At 35.3% G+C, this 24,379-nt stretch overlaps 4 protein-coding genes across 4 annotated transcripts; all 4 read right to left on the bottom strand.

Annotated features, from left to right (window-relative positions):
- Positions 1 to 273: 273 nt before the first annotated feature.
- On the bottom strand, positions 274 to 8,991 carry LOC109061144 (arrestin domain-containing protein 1-like). Its single transcript, XM_042724039.1, has 8 exons — positions 8,790 to 8,991; positions 5,399 to 5,509; positions 5,258 to 5,308; positions 3,926 to 4,080; positions 3,589 to 3,771; positions 2,830 to 3,006; positions 2,083 to 2,587; positions 274 to 1,000 (listed from the first exon to the last, which is right to left on the bottom strand). The coding sequence occupies exons 1-8, from the start codon at positions 8,905 to 8,907 to the stop codon at positions 963 to 965; spliced, it is 1,338 nt and encodes a 445-aa protein (XP_042579973.1). The 5' UTR covers positions 8,908 to 8,991; the 3' UTR covers positions 274 to 962.
- Positions 8,992 to 9,071: 80 nt separating this feature from the next.
- LOC109061145 (lysophosphatidic acid receptor 6-like) lies at positions 9,072 to 11,775 on the bottom strand. Its single transcript, XM_019078276.2, has 2 exons — positions 11,653 to 11,775; positions 9,072 to 10,969 (listed from the first exon to the last, which is right to left on the bottom strand). The coding sequence occupies exon 2, from the start codon at positions 10,952 to 10,954 to the stop codon at positions 9,932 to 9,934; it is 1,023 nt and encodes a 340-aa protein (XP_018933821.1). The 5' UTR covers positions 10,955 to 10,969; positions 11,653 to 11,775; the 3' UTR covers positions 9,072 to 9,931.
- Positions 11,758 to 13,663, bottom strand: LOC109061135 (lysophosphatidic acid receptor 6-like). The gene is made up of 2 exons (XM_019078265.2): positions 13,404 to 13,663; positions 11,758 to 13,204 (listed from the first exon to the last, which is right to left on the bottom strand). The coding sequence occupies exons 1-2, from the start codon at positions 13,413 to 13,415 to the stop codon at positions 12,224 to 12,226; spliced, it is 993 nt and encodes a 330-aa protein (XP_018933810.1). The 5' UTR covers positions 13,416 to 13,663; the 3' UTR covers positions 11,758 to 12,223.
- Positions 13,664 to 17,006: 3,343 nt separating this feature from the next.
- Positions 17,007 to 24,021, bottom strand: nelfb (negative elongation factor complex member B). The gene is made up of 13 exons (XM_019078277.2): positions 23,740 to 24,021; positions 22,568 to 22,728; positions 22,372 to 22,471; positions 21,925 to 22,155; positions 21,126 to 21,311; positions 20,710 to 20,822; positions 20,514 to 20,616; positions 18,984 to 19,079; positions 18,747 to 18,889; positions 18,567 to 18,673; positions 18,335 to 18,476; positions 18,094 to 18,202; positions 17,007 to 17,555 (listed from the first exon to the last, which is right to left on the bottom strand). Exons 1-13 carry the CDS (start codon positions 23,839 to 23,841, stop codon positions 17,397 to 17,399), a joined length of 1,752 nt encoding a protein of 583 aa, XP_018933822.2. The 5' UTR covers positions 23,842 to 24,021; the 3' UTR covers positions 17,007 to 17,396.
- Between the last annotated feature and the right edge of the window lie 358 nt (positions 24,022 to 24,379).

A 24,379-nucleotide genomic window follows, 5' to 3' on the forward strand; every position in this document is an offset into this window, starting at 1 on the left:
GTTGGGACTTAAGAGTAAACTGTATAATTTCTCCTATGGTACACATAAAGCTTGAATTATGGCCACTATTGATGATTTCTAACCCTGCATTTGCTTTAATGGATCTTTGCCCTGTGCAAAAAGTAAAGAATAATGTAAACAACCTGTCAAAGATCCATGTTAAAGTCACAAGCAACGTCAAAGATTCATTTTCATTCTGTTTAACAGTACAAAATGCAGGTTTTTTTTTAGTTTAACATTTTTATTAATCTGTACAATACATGTAAATCACTGTTCAAATAAAAAAAGTTTTTATTATGCAAGTAGTGTGCAATACTAACAAAGGGAGAAATTAATCATTAAAGTTAGAAATTAATCATTAAATACCACAAAACTTGAACTAATTATTCAGTGGTTTTGTATAATGACTTGAGGATGTGTATCCACACATAGTATAAAATTACAGTTTCAACCAAACTGGATTTATCTTTAGCTTATCAGGAACATAAAAAACAAAGCCTGAACATGCTCGTTTAAAAAAAAAAAAAAAAAAAGTAGAAAAAAAAGAAAATTTACCCTGGTGGTTGTGTAACTGCAAGCACAAATGTACAAAACAAGCAACAGACTAATAATAAAAGAGTACTTAATACTCTTCTATGATGAAACTCCTAAAAACAAGTGGTAAAATATTTTCACAATAGGCAGATCTATTTTACAGATCATCTGAAATGACAAAAATTAAAAGCAAAACTACTCATTTGTTTGGCATACTAGCTGTCAAACCACACCTAAAGTATTGCATCAGCTGACTTCTTAGGTTAAATATCACATTCTTGAGAGTACAGACATCGTAAGAACACATAATTTGGATATGCACACATTTGGTTCAAAACTGCTTGAGGTCTGCATTTATTATAAAGTCAAAGGAGTGTTATGAATATTTTCAATGTTTTTCTCCCTTCTTCATATGGTTGGAAAAGTTCCTATATATTGCAGCTATCTTCATAAGAAGGTGGAGCCTCTGTCAAAAGAAATGAAATCAAATTAATCACCAGGTAACATTGCCTTACCTAATGAACAATCAATTAAATATAATAATAATAACAATAATAATAATAATAATAATAATTAAAATCAAAATTTTAAACAAACTAATTTTAATTCATTTTAAATATTATGTAAATATAATATATGATACCTGTATAAAATATATGATTAACAGTGTTGGGGAAAATTACTTTTAAAAGTAATGCATTACAATATAGCGATACTCCCTAAAAAGTAACTAATTACGTTAATTATTTTTTTATGGAAAGTAGTGCGTTATGTTACTTTTGAGTTACTTGCTTGCTTGTTTTTAATATAAAAAGGTTATTTTACAAATATAAAAGCCCTTTTCACAACAAAAGTGAAATGTAAATGTAAATTTATGTCTGTACAGTAGAGGGCGCAGCTCAAACAAACTGCATGAAGAATATGATGCAGGAGAAGAAAGTTCAACACTATTCAGCAATTACAAAAATGAGACAAATGTCCTTTTTGCTTAGTATGGTTGAACTGGATCATCAAAGATCAGCAGCAAAGACATTGGTTAATAAAATGGGATTAAATACATAAATGATATGTGTCTTATTTAACATTTAAATTACTGCAGGTTTGCGTCATATTCTGAGTTTGCATTTGACTGTTTTTATTCATTTTGAGGAATACTGAGTCTATTTTTGTGCAGGTGAGATGAGTAAATACATGTTCTTATTTAATCTAGAACAACAGTAACATCATGTTCACACGAACACAACGCTTCTGCACTTACTCCCGATTTCTCTCAACATGGCAACACGACAGCTGTCAGTCAATAAATGGGAAACAAAGTAAATGGCATTACTTATTTAAAAAAAGTAACTGATATTTCCATCTAAATTAAAAAGTAATGCATTACTTTAATAGTTACTTAAAAGTAATCTGATTACGTAACTCGCGTTACTCGTAATGCGTTACCCCCAACACTGATGATTAAGCTCTTGGGTGTTATAGCTCACATAATTTAAAACACACATATACATCTAAATTATTAATTATAATTATTTTATAACCATGCCATACCATGTGGATATGGTGAACTCCTATAGTTTGGAGGCAAGCTTGCTGAAGACCTCCTGTCTTGAGGGCTGGTGGATGAAGTGAAGGGGGGTGCTGATGGGCCGTTGGAGCTCTGTTTCTGTCTGAAGCTGAGTCCTGGAGCGTAGCTGAATGCATTGGGAGACACTGGAGTCTGGGAACCAGACTCATGCTGTGGACTCTTTGGCATTTCCCCGTTGTAGTTAGCCGCACCTGGGAGTTCTGGGTACAGGTCAGGAGGATGCATTAGGGATGCGTAGGAGCTACGAGGCCTGGGTTTGGGTCCAGGTTTTGGAGTTGTACGTGGTGGCAGGCTGGATGGGGCAGATTCGGTGGGAGCAGCAGCAGGAGAAGCGGCAGGGGTGGGGTTATTACGTGCAGCTGGCATGGGTGGAACCTGCCGGGAGGGGGAAGGCCGAGTTGGATCCACTGCGATGCTTCCAATGTAAATGGGCAGAGTTACTGATACCTCTGGGTATTTCAAATAGACCTAGAAAAGCAGAGACCAGATGAGATTCAATGAGAGGAAGGAAGAAGGAAATACCAAATGCAATTTGCATGAACTTCTGATAAAATGCATCTCTCTGATATACATGTTCCCAGTGATTCCATACAGCCAGATATTACTAAACACTCCACAGTGGAGAAAAATACTCACAGGAAAAGTCTCACACTTTGCATTACATTATGTTAATGTAATATGTGTAACAATAACTTCATTTAAATACTCACCTGAATGTAGTGGCAGATTTGGATGAGGTTTCCATCAGTCAGGGTGGACAGATGAAGAGAAGGAACAATTATCTTCTCCTTCCATTCAGTTTTTTGTCCACCCTTAACTCCAGGTCCTTCTACCTCCGCTACGGTCCGCAAGTCATATGTCGGCTTCTTGGTATTATATGTAACTTTCTAAAATTAAGAGATGAGCAATAGTGAGAACCTTATCATGATATTTACCAAAGGTGTACTTGCCTATTCAAACACAATTATTTATATAGCCATATCAGTCAACAACAAATCTGAATATACACCACCGTCCAAAAGTTTGGGGTTAGAAAGATATTTTAATCTTCTTAAAAGAAGTTACTTGTGCTCAACGAGGCTGCACTTATAGGAACAAAAATACATTAAAACAATAAATGTTGTAATAGTCTTACAATTTAAAGTAACTTTTTTTCTATTTTAATGTTTTAAAATGTAATTTATTTCTTGTAATCACAAATATGAATTTTCAGCAGCCATTACTCCAGTTTTCAGTGTCACAATATCATTCAGAAATTGCTCAAGAAACATTTCTTATTATCAGTGTTGTGCTGCCTGATATTCAGGATTCTTTGATCTGTAGAATGTTCAAAAGTCCTCACAGTCTTTTAATTGTTAAAAAAAATCTTACTGAACCCGGACTATTTTCACACACTATACTCAATTGTTTAAACTAACTGAAAACATTTGTTCTTAAAATATAATCTAATGTAGTTAGTGTAATATTACCTGCATTAGACTGGCAACCACATGACCTGTTGACTTCTCAGATTTGTTTTCAATCTCAGCGAACACTTTTATGATCTGTCCAGTGATATATCCTCGCATGTCACTCTTAGCTTTCAGCACCACAGTCCCATTTTTTACAAGCATGTATGAGAAATTCTTGGTTACAGAAGATGAGCTAGGTTCCTGCGCAAAGCAAATAATTAAAAGCATAGTAATGTAAATCATAGGCAGTAAATGACAGCACAGATATCAGAAAAAGATATCATAATTAAAGATATTTCAGTTTGTGGTTCTTTTTTGCCAGTTTAGAATATGGAGATCTGTGTAGAACATTTACCTGAATACCAGGTATTTCATTCAGGTTGATTGTGTTCTTCATAGTGAAGGGCTTCTCTATTTTGTAGTCTTTTGCAAAACGAGGTGTGTCTATGAAAGCCCGAACTCTGTATATAATCCTTCCATAAGGCCCTTCAAATGATGTAGGTGCAGCAGCTACAAAAGAGAGGATTAGAGAGGTTTGTATATCTACTGAGGATGAGGCTAATAATTTGCTTTCTTCTCATAACCAAAGTTTGGACTTTTGCATTGGAACAATGTTCTTTTCAACAAAAAGATTTAACAGGGTGCATTATCCAATAAGCTTCAATGTTTTTAGCAAAAGGCTCAAAACCACAAAAGCCAACGGTGCAGCACGAGAAGCACGATTCTCTATTCTTCTGTTCTGTTAGGGGGGAGCTGGGGAATCTCAGATAATAGAGGAACAGCAGATGGAGGTTTCAAATAGCAGCTGAGCAGCTCCAGACAATAAGAGCTGGGATAGCCTAGATGGGCTAGCGTGTGTCGTAGATTCACATTGTGAAGAGAGTGAATAAAACGAACAAAAAGGAATCCGATTTACCTCCAGTTGTATGAAAATTTAACTGACAGTAACAGAATTCACATTAAGTTTTTTTTCATTTATAATGTTTTTTTTAGTTGTTACAAATAATTATACTTTACATAAATGCTGTTCTTATACACTTTATATTTATCAAAGAATCTTGAAAAAACATGTATCACAGTTTCCACAAACATAAGTTTTTTAAGTCCTTGTAAAGCAATATTAAATGCGTTCTAAGTTTGTGACACTACTGAAAAATGTGTTATTAACCACCCAGCCAAATTTGGATCATAAAAAAAAAACCGCCAAATAAATAAGTAATCAAAATCTTGAAAAAAAAAAACTGCAGTATTCTCTACTCTCAAATGCTGGGGGCGTGAATCCTTGGTTGGCACTGAAACCACGCGAAATTGCGGGAAAGCTGCCGCCTCTTTCAACTGTCAAATAGCACTACAGCCTGAATGGATGTTCACTCTAGCAGCTTAATTACACAGCGATACATGTGTATAACATGTATGGGCAAACCATTGATGCTGATACCCTCTAGTTATTATTGTGTTAGGGGATGGGCCATGCTCAAAACTCCTATATTCTATACTCTTAAGCTCCTAATACCTGTATTGGATGACACAAATAAGTTGTATTTGGTTATAGAAAGTTGTCATTTTAGTTTTTTTTTTTACAGTTGTTCTGTTGCCGTGGATAAATGTAAACAGTGGTTAATCTCTGACATGTCTTGGAGGAATGTAGAGCGACAGGTCAGTACAATTACACAAACGTTTGCCTCACCTGGCAAGAGAAACTTGAAGGGAAAACTGTGCTCGCCGCTATTCAGAGTGCCTGGGAAACCGACAGAGAGAAAATGTAAGGGATCTGAACAAGCATCCTCCTACCATTTAATGTGTGAGCGAGACCTTGACATCTGTGTACCTTTATCTGCTATTGAGACTGAGCTGCTGAAGTACTGCTCCTCCTCTGTCCAGTCTGTGTCATTTGATTTGCTGGTCACTCCACAGAAGCCCTGGCAGTTCACTTTGAATGCTGATTATGAAATAAAGACATAGGTCAGTCAAAAGAAATGTGCCTGCACAGATGTAAGATGCAGAGAAGCACCAAGCATCACCAGATCCTTTTTACTGGGACACGAGCACCAGAAAAAAATACTGCTTTGTCCCAGTAAAATATTAGTGATAAACCCTTATGTCAGTGAAAATTACTGTATACCAACCTGAGAATTCTATTTTTCTGACAATCAGCTGTTTAGAATAAGAACTTGGGATGCCAGATTTGCGAATGAATCACTCTTTTGATCTAATTGGTCAAACTTGTGTTCATGATTCAGTTTGATTCATTAGAAAAGTTCACTCATATAGCTACTTGATCGTTTGCAGCAGTTTCTAGCACCAAAATAGTAATGGGTGATATATAACTGGTACAGCAAAAAATTATATCCATTTATGTCCAAAGCAGTACTTTAAAGAAAAAGTATTTTTAACTGATGAAAGGCTTTCAAAAGAAATGCGTCACTGTGTGAGATTATGTATAGATTATGTCAACTATTTAAAAGGAATATTTCATGAGGGTCAGTAAATGATGACTGGAATTGTCTGAGACCAAGATGACAGCCTTGTTCCTTTAATGAGAACTTAATTTGACCTCATTCTGTCCTTCACCCTTACCAGCAGGACGTTCCATTTAAACATTCTGTCATGGTAACATTACATGGTAACATGGTAACAGACAAAAACACAGTAGCCATATGTCATTAACAAAGGAAGCCAAACAAACACCTCATAGCATTGAGGTTAGTGAACTCACACACTTCTTATTTCTCAATAAATTTTCTGCAACCTTTGAGTCATTGCTAAAGGGAAAAAAATACATCTTGCAAAATAGCAACAGAGGACAGTAAAAATGTTTTGCAACTGAAAACAACTGACCATGTTTTACTTTTACAGCTGTTAAATGCAGATTTTTTGCAGAACATTTTGTTTAACTTTTTTAAAATTGTTTATATATTAGACTACAAATTGAGCATAATATTTTGACTAGTTTAATGAAAATTTAAATTCTACTTAAAATGGTGAGAAAACATACCTAATCTGAAAAATATCAGTGTCTAAAAAAAAAAATCAAATAATTATATAAATAAATCTGCAAAAAAAAGCAATGAGCTAGTTTACAAAGATAGGTCCTCAACCCCTGACAGAAATGAATACAGATATTAACATGCATTCTTTATTTGTCCATTTCTCTCTTTTAAATCCTTGTCTTAGTGATTATATCTGTTTGCTAACCTTTATTTCCACCATTTCCCCTTTCTCTCTAACCCCAAGACACACACTGAGTATTAGCAAGCAGAGATGTTACCACAGATACATAAGCAACCATGGGAAATATGTCTAAAGAGACTCCAACAAGAAACTGAGTGAACAACAACAACATCTGGAATCTAAAGATCTCCTGATCGGTCACTCTGACAAACTGAAAAGAATATGAGTGCTACTAAATTGACATTTATGAACTGATATAGGTAGAAACTTTTCTCCAACTATATATATATATATATATACAAACATCTTCTATTGATTTATACACCTGAAAAGAGGGCCAAATAATTGCTCAGGTCAAAAAAGTCAACTAGGCTACTTAATTCAACCAAAAAATAAATACATGAATAAAGACTCAAACAGAACTGTTATTGTTTTAAAAAGTCAGATGACTTCTTGATAATGTTGTAATGGTGACTTTGTGCGATTGTTATGTGAGCGAACCAGTCCGGTGAGTACTCTTCATCAACATCTCAGCTCAAATAATAGACCAGCCCCAAACCACTGACATAACCATATGGCCTACTTTCTTTCTCATATCACTGTAAAATTGATGATTACATCTGGTCTGACTTTTTTTTCAAACTATCATCTTGACTGCACTCATTTTTAGTCTTATCACATTTGCCTTGCCCACAGCAGTTCTTAAACATGCAAAAACAACACTTTTAATCATGCTTTATTGTTCACATTGGTTGGTGTTTTTTTTTTTGTTTTTTTGTTTTTTTGTTTTACACAGAATAGGCCGAAAGGTCTATAGGCTGACATTCTCATGTATATTCAGAAACATTTCACCTTGATCCCATGGCCAAGATAAGGCCAAACAGTAGCTGTATAGACTTTCTGGATAATATTCTGTTACATTAGCTTTATGAATGTAGATACACAAGCCAGAGCTGTACTGTATCTGCATATGAAATCATTCGATATGCATATTGCAAGTAGCAAAGCCTTATACTTTTTTTGATAGCTAGTCATATTCATTTATTCTACATGCCCATACCTATTCTGCACAAAAAAAGGCACAATTAATGGGATCTTTAAGGCTTGCATTCCTTCAAGTATCCAGAAATTACAGCAGATTTATTTTAAATACTGCAGTGGATAAGCAATATTAATTGTTCGGCTTAGCTGTATCAGGATATTTGACCTTAATATGAACAGGTGCAGTGAAAAACACTGAGGCAGTGAAACAGGTGCTGGTATCAACAGCTGGTGGATGAGGAGATGCATAGGCCTACACTACTTTTATTTTTGCACCAAACAGTGTGACCAGTATTGCAGCAAATTGCATTTCTTTTACAATATTGAAAACAGAATTCAAGATTTGTTTGACAATTAAAAGATGTTTGAAGGTCCGAATGACTGACTCAAACACGCTGCTGAAGGCTCAAGGCATAAATATGCAAATTGAGCGTTCGGAAAAACAATCAACACCGACAAGCAACTGCTCATGCGTTTCATCCATTTGTTAGTTTCCTTAAACTATTTTAGGTCCTAGTACCTAACTTCCACTTAAATATCTAAGTCTTCATACGTAATTTTCTCAGTCACTGTTTTAAAATGCTGAAACTGATAACCGAAACTCCGATGAGATGACCTGGCAAGGTATCGAGAAACAGAGTGGATTATACACAAATTATTTCAACGTGTTTATTAACATGTGACACTCTGTTTATGGTTATAACGGACATTTTAGAGAACTAAGATAGGAACGAAAGCGGTAAGAGGTTTATGCACTATTCCGCGTTGACATGTCAATAAAAGATCCGCAACAAGTTTCGCTCACACCAGTTTCAGTCCTAGATGCGAGAACACAAAACCAACTCTACACGTGAGAACGTCTAGGAAAATAACCAGTGGGATAAGATTTACGTTTGATACACTAGTATTGTACTTATAAGAAGTATACTTGTTTAGAAAATTTTTAAAAATCATCCAGTGAAAACACAATGGAGTCATGCGATAATTGGAGTCATTTGTTTACTTACCTTTACATTGTATTGGCTGTGCAATTGAGATTTTCAGAATTCCGGAGAGGGATTCACCTGGACTATAAACTGTTTTATTGTTATTAAGAGTTATTTCGAATTCCTGAATCTTCCCCATTCTGTTCTTTATCCACCGTGAACAGGTGGGTGAGCGAAACTGATCCACACGGAAAGGAAATGCTTTACCTGTGACCGACGTCACGCAAATAATGTCCTGACGTCACTCGGGGTTTCTCGCCAGTAACAGGAAAAAAAAAAAAAAAAAAACAGACATAAACTTACTCACTTCTTAAATCTTTTTATTATAGGACAGATAAGAAAAGTTTAACAACAGGAAATTGTATTGCTCGTTGTTTTTAAACGTTTATACAGTTACTTTTTTTTACAACACATTTACAATTTACAAAGATTTAAAAAAAATTATAGGAAAAATACTGAGGAAGTTATTTTTACATCTTTTATCAGTCATCAACAATGACATAAATAGCTTAATGGATCTTCTGTTTATTTAGTTTCACTCACATGTGAGCATGACTGTCACAGGCTATTTGAAATTCTACTGTCTACCATTCAAAATATTAGTTTAGAATAGATTTTTATTCACACTGTCTGAAAGATTCAGATGAATAAAACGTTCAAAACTTATTGCTGCATTTAGCCTAGTTATCGTTAGGATTTTGTGAAAGGTTACAAGCCCAGCACATTTTTATGTTTTTAAACATTACTGTGCAAGCTAGAATAAATATTTATACAATTATTTTAACAAATTCTTAATGCATTCCACAGTGTTGTTAGCAGAAACTCTCTTTTTGCATTTTCTGTCAAATTCACAATACTACCAGCAAGATTACATTTAAAAATATTTTTTAAATATTTTTTATTTCAGTATTGTGGAATAGGATCATACAGGACAAATAAATAAAGACAAAAATATTTTTAAGTGTAATCTTGCAGTAGGCTGCTTCTCAAAGCACCATTAAAGTCATCATGAAATCAAAATGGACAGTGTTTTGGACTTTTTTAGTTCATGTTCCCTTATAAGCTTTAACTTCCCCTTGTAACAAATCTCTTCTCTGATGACTTGTTCACTGCCATGAGTTCAGAAAGTTTGATCACAACTTCCATTTCAATTGCTTAATGTCCTAAGAGACAGAATAAACTACATTTCTGTTTACACTTTGACTTACTGTTTCTGATTCCATTTTGTTTTCAACATTACGTCTGATCCCTACTATCTTCAGAGATCTTCTGAAAGCTTTAATAAAATTACGTGAGCCAAAAAAGTAGATGAGGGGGTCCAAGCAGCAGTTGATTCCTGCCAATATATAGCATGCATAATATGCTGTTTGCAACTGCAATATAAGTCTACATTTACTAGAATAATACTTTTTCACAACTACTCCGATAGTCCGAACAACATTGAGAGGAAGAAAGCAAAGGCCAAATATGAATACACATATCCCTATCATCTTCATAGACTTATTCTTGACTGACTGGCCCTGAGTAGAATTTATGTTAATGCGGGACACTGAGCTCGCCAGGCGACTGTAGCAAAACACTAATATAGTTAAGGGTAAAATACACCAAAAGAAGAAAATCACAAAGTTAATAATAAAGTAAGAATCTATCAATTTTTTCTGATGAATAGTAAGACACTGCCCATTATTTTCTTCAGTGGTTACAGGGAGCAGCCATCCATAGAAAATGCCAAGTATTATCAGAAAACACCAAATCCCAGCACACAGCTTCTTCACGAATAGCTTTCTTTTTATCAACGAGGAACAGTTGAAGTGAACCACGGACACATATCGATGAACACTAATAAGTGTGAGGAAGATCACGCTGCCATTAAAGTGGATGCTGAGCACGGCGATCTTCAGCCGGCAGACAAAATCCCCAAAACTCCAGTTGCTATCCTTGACAAAGTACACTGCCATCAGGGGGGTGAGTGGAGTGATGATGGCATCAGATAGAGCCAGATTAAACTGAAGAACAGCTCCAGAGTTCCATTTGTGAATGCGGCAGGTGAAAACCCACAGGCTGAATCCATTGAGCAGAAGGCCCAGCAGATAGACCAGACAGAGGATCACAGCCAGAGACACGTGCTGAGGCTCAGGAAGACATGTTTCATTATGGTTCGCGTTGGGAAAATCTGAGGTGTTCATCTTTGAAGAATGCCACTGTGCAGAAAAAATGGGAGGTTGTTGATCAGATGAACTGAAAATTACAGTAGCCCTGATTTGCAACTTAAAAAAAAAAAAAATCAAGTTGGGGGGAAAAGTGCCTTAGATCCTTCCTTAGGCTAAATCCTAAGATTTTCTCAATACAGTTACTACTTTTTGTTCTCTCCAAAAAAATTCTGTCTCCAAATTTGTTTCTCTCTTCAAAACGAGATAAAGAAAGAAAGAAAAAGTTATGCAGTGGTTTCGGACGAGGAAAACAATGTTTTTGAACAGAAAAAGAGAAAAACAAACAGAAAAATTAAATTCAGAAAGGATCTAAGACACTTTTTTTACATTTACTTTATTACTGTTTTTTATGTTGCAGTTCAGGACTTCTGTAATGGAGTAGACAAACTCTCTAAATGTTTAAAAACAATAAATAAATGAAAAGGTTTTGAACTCTATTTGAATTAAATAACTGATGTCCTATTTAGCAGTTTTGTGTGCAATGTATACACACACATATAATCTGTGATCAGTTAACAGTAAATTTGTGTGAATTTTTTGTGCACTATCCAGTTGCCGAATAATTTTTCTTTTCACTTTTTTCACGAATTTTTCCTTTCCGCTTAAATTCTTATTAAATTACCAAATGTAACAAGCCTCCGAAAAATGAATATTAAGCTAAACAGAGCACTTACCGGGTTATGCAAACACTCCCCTCAAACCTCATATGAAATATATAAATTGTATGATGAAGTGACTATATGAAAGCACACGGCTTTACTTGAACATTTCAGTTAATGTGTGATAAAAAGGAACCAAGACAGGATTTCCTTTTATTAGTCAGCAATCATTAACCTAAACTCCACCCTTTTCTACCACTATGTTATGAGCAGAGAGGTACTTTAATAAGAACACCAGTTTCACAATTAATTGATTTTAAGACTATTTAAATAAGGTGTAACCTGGTCTGATGTTGCTCATATATAGAATGTCAATGAAAAAAAAAGAAAAAGAATCCTACAGCAATAAATCATTTTCAGTGCAATTATTAACAAATCTAATAATTTGCTTCAAAAAAGTAAGCAAAAGTATTTCATTTGCATTAAATTAAATTAGCTATAAACATACATACAGAATTTCACTGCAATTACAATAAAAAGTTTCTGTGCCAACACATACATAATACATACAATATATATACTGTAACAACAGTTTGAGTATGTTCCTTGCTAACCAAAAGATGTTCTAGCTAACAGGAGAGCAATCTTAAGAAGATTCACCGTGACTCATTTCAAGCCTCAAACCTATCTTCCTAAGAGATATACGAAATGTTTTTGTGAATTTCTGAGAGCTAAAACAATAGATAATTGGGTCGAGACAGCAGTTGGCTCCAGCCAAGATCCATGACACATAGTATGCAGTCTCCACATTTAAAAGGAGACCGCAATTACAGGGGAAGAATTTCTTGACCACAAGACCCACACTGCGCAGCACATTCATAGGAGTGAAGCAAACAACAAAAATAGTCAAACAAACAGCCACCATTTTACATGATTTGCTCTTAATAGCTTGTCCACTATCATGGCTAGTGTCGAGACGGGACATTGAGCGCACCAGAAGAGTGTAGCAGATCGCAGAAACAACGAATGAAAGAAGTAATCCAGGAATGAGGACAGTGAAGTTTACAATGAAATAAAAGTCAGTATATTTTTCTTGGTGAATGCTGAGGCATAATGTGTGATTGTCCATGGTGCTTGTGTCTAAAACAGCTGCTAAAACAGTTCCTTTAACCAATACAAAAAGCCAAACTCCAAAACAGAGCTTCTGGACAAAGTCCTTTCGATTCATGTAAGAGTCTTGGTTGAAGCGTACCACGGCCACATATCGCTGAATGCTAATGAAAGTCAGAAACAGAATACTGCTGTTAATGTGAAAGGTTATAAAAGCTATTTTAAGCCGACAGAGAACTTTCCCAAAAAGCCAGTTAGCAGTGTGATAATATACTGCCATAAACGGTCCCATAGGACACATGAGGACATCACTGACAGCTAGATGAAACTGAAGAACAGTGTTGCATGTCCATTCTTGTGTCCTGCACGTGAACACCCACAGACTGAAGACATTAAGAAGGAGTCCAACCAGGAAAGTCAGACAAATGAGCACAGAAATGGAGATGTGCTGGGGCTTTATGGGACAAACCCTACTGCAGTCACTGCTGGTGGCGTTAGAGACCTCTGTACTGTTCATCTGTAAAAAACAGCAGATGAAAATATTTTTAGGTTTATAATAAATCATGGTTACACTGAAGAAAGAAATATTATGAATTAAGGTTAGATAGATTAAGATCCCTTGGATTTTTCCACCAACATTAAAAAATAAACATTTTTGAAATAACATTTTGTATAAACAATACATTTGCAAAGAAAACATAACCAAATTTTGTTACCTTTAAATCCATCCGTGAGAAGCCTGAATGATGGAGCTTGATGGAAACAATAACTCTCTAGACGTCTGTAAGGCATTATATATGGCCACTGAAGACTTCCTGTGGATATTTAAAGCATATTTCCTTTTAATCTGAGGGACCAAGTTGTTTGATGCTATCTTTAATGTGGGCGAGAAAGCTTGCAAGATGGGCACACACAAACTTCTAAACGACTGGTGAACTGCAAAAGCATAACTTGTGAAGAGCGTACTATGGTGTTACATCACTTTGTATATGGCTGCAGTAAAAGTTAAAGATAAAAGATAAATGTGCGCCTATAATTAGATCATTTGAGAAGGTGGAAATTCAGAACTGAAACCGAAATAAGGACACAAAATAAATGCATTAGGCCTATATGCTTTCTGCATAGGACATCAAGTGACTAGTCAAAATTAGTTTCATATGTAACTATTTAAAGATAATCAGATGCATACTTTGTCTGAATTTCTAATATCTTTGCACTTTTTCACTGAGTATTTCTTTAGCCTATAACTGCCAAGGATATGATACTTGCTCCATGCCACCCACAAATCAAGTGAAAGGTCATAAAAGTCCGGGGATGGCTTGAATACCATACAAAAATAATCCCACACTAAACAGTTACTTGCCAACTTTATTTTATACTAAGTAAAAAAAAAAAAAGTCTGTGAGGTTTTTAGTCCTAAACATCAGACTATATCATAAAGGCCTATATATTATTCATCAGACCCAAATATGTTTGTTGGGCATTTCATTTAAAAAATCATGGCCATTAATCCAACTTTTTTTGCAATACAGACAAAGGGTAAAATTAATAACAATCAAGCTGTCGCTTGAAAATGGTCAGTGATTCAGCATTCCGGATAGGGGTGGAAAGATCATTCCACCAGCCAGGAATGGTGAACGAGAATGTTCTGGAAAGTGATTTTGAGCCTCTTTGTGATGGTGCCACGAGGCATAGCTCACTAGCGGATCTCAGACTTCTGGAGGGGATGTAGATTCGTAGTAGTGAATGGAAGTAGGCAGGTGCCGAACCTGTGGCTGTTCTATACGCAAGCATCAATGTCTTGAACTTGATGCGAGCCGCAACCAGTAGCCAGTGCAAGGAGATAAAGAGAGGTGTAACATGGGCTCTTTTAGGCTCATTGAAGACCAGTCGTGCCGCTGCATTCTGAATCATTTGTAGAGGTTTGATTGTGCTTGATGGAAGTCCAGCCAGAAGAGTATTGCAATAGTCCAGCATAGAAATGACAAGGGCCTGGACAAGAAGTTGGGCAGCATGCTCCGTTAGAAAGGGCCTGATTTTTCTGATGTTGTGCAATGCAAACCTGGAAGATCGAGCAGTCTTTGCCTGCATTTGACGAATAATGAAATGAGGCAGCGTAGGTGCTGTGAGGCAAGTATGATGTTGTCCGAACTGACAGAACAGGGACAAGCAACTAACCCACCAGGGACTCCTCCTGCAACTTCCAGGACAGGACACTTGCAAACTACACATGCTAACACAGGAACTACTTTCAAAATTAACATGTTTTTAAATTTTCATAAATGTCTGAGACCATATTAAAAACTGGAATTTACTTTTATTGTAAAACTCTATTAAACACAGAGTTGTATTTCGAAAAATGTAAAGTAAAGAAACATTGTGACATAAAATAAATGTATGTGAATTAAATGCTCTTCTAATGAAGAGTGATTGCTCGGCATGGGAACAGATATGGTGCAACTACTGCTGCATAAACCATGACAGTAAAACAGGCATTTTTTAACTGAAGTAAAAAGAGGAAGCCCTCATCATCTCTGTGGGCGCTTGGTGTCTTCTCAGTTTCAAATTTAGGCATGTCTTCCTTTTATGTACATGCTCAATTCCTATTTATTTTAACCACTGCTTTTATAAAGTAAACACATTTTTAGCAGTGTGGGGAAGATGTTAAATATCGCTGCGGTTATTTTATTTCCCATGGGGAAACACCATATACCATAATTTCCACCAGGTGATGACTGTTAAAATCGAACTGAATGCTATCAAGATAAATAGATACATAGATAGACAGATAGATAGATAGACAGACAGACAGACATTCAGATAGATAGATAGATAGATAGATAGATAGATAGATAGATAGATAGATAGATAGATAGACTACACAACTGATAGCAACTGACAAGTACATATATGAATCGGAACCCCTTGAGAAGCTCAGCTATGACAGTAAGAGGAGGGACTGTAGAGGTTATGAGGTGCATCTGTCAGGTTACTCTGAGCTACTGCATATGACACACCACCACAACAACCATCACAAGACAGAAGGCCATTCACTGAGCCAGACTCTCATTACAAGACACTAGGTGGAGACAGCAGCACAGAGAATTTTCTAGGCATTTTGTGTACAACACAGGTGAATAGAAGAAAAAATAACTAATAGTTAACAAATGAAAATTAGATTATGTCTAAATATGCAAATCATTATCTCATTAAAAAGACACTCATTTGCACAGAACAGAAATCTAAACATTGGATGAAGCCAGGTTTAAAATTTTGCTCACATTCTGCTGAAATAGGCTTCTTTTTACAAAAGGAATTTTAATATTAAAGATATTTCGTTTTATCGCTCCATGAATCAGAAAATACTAGTTAATAAATGTTGTGTATGAATGTTATATGTTAAGACCTCTAGGAATGTGCATTCTACTGAAGTGAAAAAATATGTATTGGAATTGAAATAAACAGACACAAATAGGGTAAATGTAAGAAAGTACTCAAATGTATTTGTATTTGGTGTTAACCAGAAAGTGTTGCTTCTCTTATATCATGCTGTAATCGAGAGCATTTTTTGATGTGGCATCTCAGCCTGGTTTGGCAATCTGAAGTGTACATTTGAAAGCCCAGATTGCACAACTAACACAGAGAGCCATGAAAATTATGGGAGTTAAGCAGCATCCCACACTTTAGGCTCTTTTTGAAGAAAGTTATTAGACAGGCTCAAAAAATTATTTCAGATCCCACTCATGTCCTTCACTCTGAGTACCAACTTCTTCCCTTTGGGACAATAAAATTTATCTTATCTTATCTTATCTTATGTGTACTTTAGAGTTTTTTCCACTAGTCTGAAAGAATACATGTTATGGAAGCAAAATAGCCCAAAGTCTAAAAATTGACCAACATGCAAAAAATAATGGTTTTGCCACTAGTGTAAAATATATCCAATGGGGGAAATTTTACTTATTAAAGAAACATTTTTGCCTACTTTTATAGCCATATTATTTTAACAGCAATAATGAAAGCAACAACAGATAATTCACCTTAGACCTTAAAAACCTCATGTTAAAAAGTGCATTCCATGACAAAGATAGTATCAGTTACGAAGTATGTATTTTGCATATTGTTAAATGTTATTTTCATTATTTTTATAATGATAATAATTATAATACTTTGTACTTCTCTATTTGGTTGCGGGTGTGAGACAGCAGTTTGCTTGCAGAAAGAGAGGCTGCCAATCTTCTGAATGGAAGTGACAGTTTCTGCTGTGTTTTTAGCCATATCTGGCTTGGACACAGTGTCAGGCAAAAACAAAACAAAAGATCTAATCAGTTAGGTTTAATGCATTCAAAATGCTCCAAAATCAAGGACTGTAAACATTCTTATCAATTATTTTATTTACACTAGGGCTCATCACTGACACAATCCAAAGCACAACATAATTAACTATGAAATGCTGCACATAAGAGACTATGTCTGAATTTATACAACAATGAGACAAGACTAAATTAAAAGAAACATTTAAATGGTAAAAGAGCTGAGCCAACAAAATTGCAAAATTGAAAACGCTTTTAAAATGACCCTTATAAAAGAAAATTCATAACTAGCACTGTTGGATTTTACACACGTTCAGGTCAGTCTTTATGACATAAGGCATGTTGCCTATCCCCATGTGAACATGATTGCTGTTGCTGCTCTCTAGCATCCAGTCTCTCTCAAAGAGGGGTTGTAGGGGTGGAGGGGGTGGAGGGCACAGCAACAGGGTGAAGGCCCAGATCCATAGAAGGTGCTTCCTCTGGCTCCGGGGGGCTTTTCTTAGAAGCTTCGAGCTTCTCCTTCAACAGGGTGTACAGCTCCTTCACTGACTCACTGCTCTGAAATAGCATGAATTAAAACATGGTTCCTTTATAAAATTTCAGCATAGTACAAAGAGGAACAGAGAATACTTTTATCATCTATGAACAGAAGTGGATGAGGTGCAATTTACTTTCTTAATCTGGTCTTATAAACAAGTTATCAGTGCATGTTGTTTCAATGGGGGAAAAAATTGGTAATCATTAATCAAAATCAAATGCTACTAATTATGGTTAATCAATGGTATATGCTTCAGCCTACATTATTGCAACTTTTTTTTTAGATTTGTGTTCAGCTGCAGAATTCAAACATATATAATTTTCTATAAATAATACAAGTTTGTAATGTTGTAACTCTGCTCATATCTGGTTGTTTTGATCCTTGTCTTATAACTCTTATGGGAAAAATGAATTGGAAAAATATTTCCCAGGACTATAAGGCCACTAAAAAAGTGGGCCTGCACTGTTGCATTAACATTGGACAATGTTAATCAGTAGTTAAAGTAATTTAGGCAATATTTCAGCAAATTCACTTTCATTCTGTTTCCTGTTTTAATACCTGTTTTGGTGGTTCAAGCGTCTTTGTTAAGGTTTCCATATAGGACACCAGCACCTTCTGATGGAGATGATTCAGCAAGCGAAGACAGTGTCGGTGAACATTCTCCTTACTGCAAGCGAGAGCGAAAAACATACTAGAACTGCAGTGAACTGAGCCACAGTATTAACCTTGATTTTTATCTTACTAATGATTTTTTTTTTCAAGCACTGAAGAATTTAGTCTATAAAAATGTATTACAGACCTAGAGAAAGATGTGAGGAGGAAGTTATCAAAGACTGCAGTACAGAATTCCTCTGATCCAAATTCATCAGAGAGCAGAGTCAGATGACCAGTGAGAAGATGGAGAAAGATGTCTCCAAATGCCATGTCGTTATAGGTATCAACTGCACAAACACACACACACAAAGTGATCAGTGTCTGTGAGGCTCTGACTAATGGATCCATTAATCCAAAGTCTCTGACAGGAGACTCACCCAGTGCAGGCAGAAGCCGCTGTAAAGCATTTTTATTCCTCAGCTTGGCAATATGAAGCACATAATATAGACCAATCTCACACACCACCCTGTTTTCCTGTATATACCTAGACAAGACAAAAACACCATCAATTTTAGAAAATTGAGTCTTTGCTGAAAATATTGAGCTGAGGAGCATACCTGGAGAAGGTTTCAGGCAGCGTGGTGGGGTACGTCAGAGAGGTTTTCTCCTCACTCGGCAGTTTCTGCTCCACAGTGAACGTGTAGTCATCCACCACTATTGACATCATGGCAGGCAGGAAGCGCGTTACCACCTCCAAATCCTGATGGTAAACAAGACCAGCCTTGAGTAAGTGTACAAACCCATTTCAAATGTTAGGTTATAGTGTATTGAAGAATGCCAAGAGTTAATCTGACCATTCGGGGCTCTTTAAAAACCTGGCTGTCAATCATATCCCAGGCACCCTGGCCAAGAGAAAGCATCCGCAGCAGAAGGAGAAGATCAGGGCTGTCCTGTGCATGAAAACAGAGTGATTTCATATTATTAAATATTAGCATGTTATTTAGTATTATTTCTACTATTATTGTATGTGTTGATGTTTCAAATAAACTTTTAATTTTATATTGTAAGTTTAAAAGATGTATGTGCTTTATTATTCTTTTTAATATTTCTATTTAGATTTAATTCATTTTTGTATATTATCTTTATTGAATTTATACAATTTAATGTACAATTTAAACTTGCAAAGTTTAAGTTTTTCATCTAATATTTATATTTTACTTTTAATTTCAGCTTTATTTTAATAACCAATAGGGATGTAATAATTCACTTAACTCACGATGCAATACTATTTACGATATGATTTTCTGACTATTTTTTTTTTTTTTTTACAAAATGAGATTTGGGTTATAAATGAAAAGGTGCCCTTTTATTATTGCTTGAACAAAATGCTTCACATTTCTTTGTGAAATGTAAATATTTAGAATAACAAAACTGTATATTTTATTACTAATCCAAAATCAAATAAACTAATAATGCAAATTTTAAAAAAAAAAATCTTAAAAACAAACTAAGGGTTTGTCTGTGCTCTTTCCATTTAAAATTACAGGCCACCACTGCATTTTAATCATGTTACAAACAAAGATGCTGCATAGTTTTGGATTTAAATTATATTGTATTATTTCCAAACCTGAAGAAAAACTTTGTGAAACTGTACTACACAAAACATCTGAACAGAAATAGCAGATGTGCTGAATGAAAATGCAAATTCACTCTCTGACAGCAGGTGGTGCTTATGAAACAGCAGAAATATAGCATTTCCTTCCATTCTGCTGTAAACAAACAGTACTTTAATATGTATTAGACAGATGCAAAATGAAAAGAAAATGTCATCTAAACTTTTCTAAAGAGAACTTTTCTCCCCTCAGAGATACATTCATATAAACAACCACCCCAACTCTATTGAGATCATTTAGCTCATTTAACATTTGAATCGTCGCATATTTTTTGCATCGATTTTCAACTGGCCCGGGATGCATCGTTACATCCCTAATTACCAAAAACTACTTTTAATAAGTTTTAGTTGACATATAAGGAACTCCTGCACACTATCTTAACTAATTATGTACTCCCAATGAGTTTAATTATTTGCAGATGGAACTCTGTTAATTGGTCATGTGTTTATCTTAAAAGAGATGAATTTGAACATTTGTATACTCCTGATGAAGGTCGTGTGACCGAAACGTTGTGTGATTAAAAATTTATTTTGCAAGTTAAGATAGTGTGCGGGAGTTCCTTATATGTTGATATGACCCCCCAGGTCTTATTTTTTCTACGCACCTATTACTTACAGGTGTGCGATGGAGTTCGTTCACTAATAAGTTTTAGTTGACAATAACTACACAAAAAAAATGTCTACTTTAATCTAAAATCAACCGAGTTCTTACTCTGGGCAGGGCCTCCTGGCTCAATAGCTCCTGAAGGTTCCTCACGGTACTCAACACTAGTGTGTTACAGGCAAATGGGTCACAGAGGATCATAGACAGGTCACTGTGAGAAACAGAGAAAGAATGTGTAACATTTTTAATTTTTTGAGGATGAGCTATGTTACCTCGTGTCTATATGGATAGGTGAATCTTGTACCCTAACACTTGTTCCTGCCCTTTCTTCACCCCATCCAGGAAACCTTGTAACTCTCGGGCCCGTTTAGCATCCACAAACTTTTCCCTGATGCAGGCATCCAAACACCAAGAAAACTACCACAGGATAAGAGCAGAGATAAGGATTTTGCATTGTAGGGTGTGTTTGAATTGAAAGTGGTCAACTTTATGGTGCATGATCACATACTGCAATAGTTAAAACAGTTTTTAATTGTTTTAATTTATAAACAACCAAAACACTGCTTTGAGGTCTGACTTTCAGAAAAGAGCTCAGTTCCTGTACCTTTTTGTAACAGTTACTTAGACCATTTTATACAAACATGATAAATGGAAGGCCCCTACAAATGGTGCTGAATCATGAAGTTGCAGTTGAAAACAGACAGGAAACTGGTTTCACACCTTGTGGCAGGGGTCAACTGAACAGATCTCACTGATGTCGAGGTCATGGAGGGACATGAGCAGCTCAGCTCGCAGGGTGCAGTAGTGAACGTTCCGTGTGCGCAGGAATAGTGTCCGCAGGAACTGTAGTACCATATCATAGAGCTTCACATTCTTCCCAATCATCTGAGTCAGCTTCAACACCACCTGACAAAAAAACAAAACAAAATCACAGTGTGGACAGAGTTGATTTTTGCTCAACAATCACCAAAATCCAAGTTTGATAAAAAATAAATAAAGAATAAATACATAAGAGAATAACAGTAACCAGCCTTTACAGTACCACCGACACAACATTACATTAACACTAAATCACCATAATGCTAACATTACATAAAAACTGACATTAGTACGTTAAAATTAGAAGAACATAAGATTAATGTTAACACAACACTGATACAACATTACAAGAACATTTACTTATGCTATACACATTCAAAATCTTATAATCTTAATTTTTAGGTATGCATAGTATTATTAGAAAATGAGAAGTTTTTGGAATGTTTTAATAATGGCTATAATGTTTCAGAATTTCATTAAAGAAACAGTACAGTACACTAACACTGACAGTTTTCAAATTAAATAAGATTATTGATCTAAATAGTCCAGATTAGACTGGCCCATTCTGCTTTAGTATAAACATACTATAATATAGACTCTGTATCTAACTGAGAAAATTACAGTTACAACTGAAATTTCAATGTATTAAAAATTTACTTTATTAATTCCAATAGTGTAAGAAAAAACACCTGCCCCTTACCTCACCCTGTCGCCGTGTTTTGGGTGAAGGACTGAAAAAGTTGTGAAGGATGGAGAGGTCACTGCTGAAAAGAGCCGCCTCCTTCTCCACAATATACTGTTTCAATAGAGGAGACACCTCGTCCCCGAAAAGAGCCTGATTGTCTTGCCAAATCTGCCGTTTCACCTCCACTGAGCAGACTTTGTACAGCTCTTTATCAGCCATCACCTGCTTCAGCTTCTTCTCAGGTACCTGCATAAGAGTGCAAAAAGATTGTCACTGTTATACTAAAAGCACTATTATGATAGCTATAATAATAAAATATAAATTGACATAAAATAGATAGGACACGTAAGGCTGAAATCTGCAAGATAAGGCTTAAAATGAGTCTGTATATTGTGCTATCTTGAAATATATCTGACACCCAACCACTATAGTAATAAGTCATTGCACAAAACACATTCAAACCTTTGGCAGATGTTTCAGCACTTGCATGACAATGGGCTGTATGGATGGCATCTTCACCAATGGGAAGCTTTTCTCAAGAAGTTCTTCCAGCTTTACATACCTGTGTGAATTTAAGGGGATGCATTAGTATGATTTTTATCTGCTGATTATGATCTGCTGTATAAAAAAATTGTTCGAAATCAAACTTTTCATTCACCTGTCCTCATCCTTGCCCTCTGCAATTGTGGCAACACGCTCCATCAACTTTTCACGAAGTTCATCAAAGACTGACTGATGAAACTCCAGCCGTGGAGTCCCGTGAAGGTCCAGGAAAGGCAATGCAGACTGTAGGGTTGGCAACAATATGCCATTTTCCATCTGTGAATGACAATACAGTTGTATTAAAAACACAGCAAGACACAACACAAAATGAACATACTTATTAGAAAGGTACTATTTATGGAAATATTATGCTTTTAATGAATATACTTGAATATGTGTTGTCAGACACTTAATTGCAATGCATCTACAATAAGTATTAAAAAAAAAATTACCAGATGAAGTAGCACTTTTTATATGTAATTTCCTAATTACTGTTAGTGTCTGTGAAATATAGTTTAAATGCAAACTACATGTAAACTATAATATATTTGTAATTACACATTTGCAATGATGAAGTTGCAATTTAACACATTTTAAATATATTAACTTTAAATGTAATACCAAATAACACACTACAGTTAATTAAATTATAATCAAGCAAATTACATGTGCATTAGTATGTTAGACAACACATCAAACTAAGTGTACAAAAGATTAAAAAATAAATAAAACATACTTAAGAAAAACTTTTAATTTGACAATATTACAAAATACTTTTTTTTAAGTCTCCTTAAGTGTGTTAAGAGTCAGTAACATGGACTGTATGTACACTTGAAAGGCCTTTTATTTCATTAATACTACATTATCTGCAAGAACAGGTTTTTAATATATATATATAACGTTATGTTTAAGATTTTAACTGCACATTTATTACAAATGCACTCTTCTTTTTCACAAGGGTATTCATTAGACACTTATTCCTTAGTTATTAGTAATCAGTAATGAGCTACAAATAGATACTAGAAGAGGGCATATTGGAATACTTACTAGTAATTCAAATAAATACTAGTCACATATTAATTAGTACGCTCAAACAGACATCTGTTTAATCATCTTGTAATATGCTGGTCACACTGCACGCGACGCCAAAAAGTAGATCCCTCCCATTATAATCAATGAACATGACTGCTGCATGCAAACGAAATGTTTTATGCCTAATGCAAGGCATTTAAATACTGTGACTGTTTTAGAGAAAGAGGTACATATCCAAGTGTGTTAAGCTCTAACCTGAAACTGGTCGATGGCTTTCAGGGGTTCTGTACAGTTAGTGAGAGTTTCTTTCAGATCCTCTCCATTGGATATTCCCAGCTCCGGTAACCCTGCGAACATTTTGAGTGGCTGTCACTGTTTTAACTGCATCAAAACGAAATTAAATGCAATGCAACGACAACAACAGTAATACAACAGATGTGGGCTAGATTTGCACTGTTCGTTGTTATCTGTATTCGGACACTTCCTAACTGTGCAACCTCGTCAACAGACTGTTGTTTCTGATACTTCGTAAAAGGTTCCGCCTAAGAAATGTTCCTAGCTGGGTGCCCAAAATTCTACATGTGAATACTAAAATGCCCTTATCACTTAAAAGCAGTATTAAAAGATTCTAGAGAACATCTGTGATTTAAATGATTTGTTTGTAATAAATAAATAAATAAATCAATCAATTAAATAAATAAATGAAAAAAGGACAACATTACTGTTGCAATAATACACTCGTCTTTATTATAATAATTCTAGAGTTTAATAGAATTCTGACTCTTGGACAAAATAAAAGAAAACAGAATATGAAATAAAAAGTCATAATAAAAAATAAACAAGTAGGCTACTGTGTGTAGTACAAAGATGTAAAGAACTGTGGGCCCACACACAA

Source organism: Cyprinus carpio, chromosome B5, assembly GCF_018340385.1.
Source record: "Cyprinus carpio isolate SPL01 chromosome B5, ASM1834038v1, whole genome shotgun sequence".
Lineage (NCBI taxonomy): Eukaryota > Metazoa > Chordata > Actinopteri > Cypriniformes > Cyprinidae > Cyprinus > Cyprinus carpio.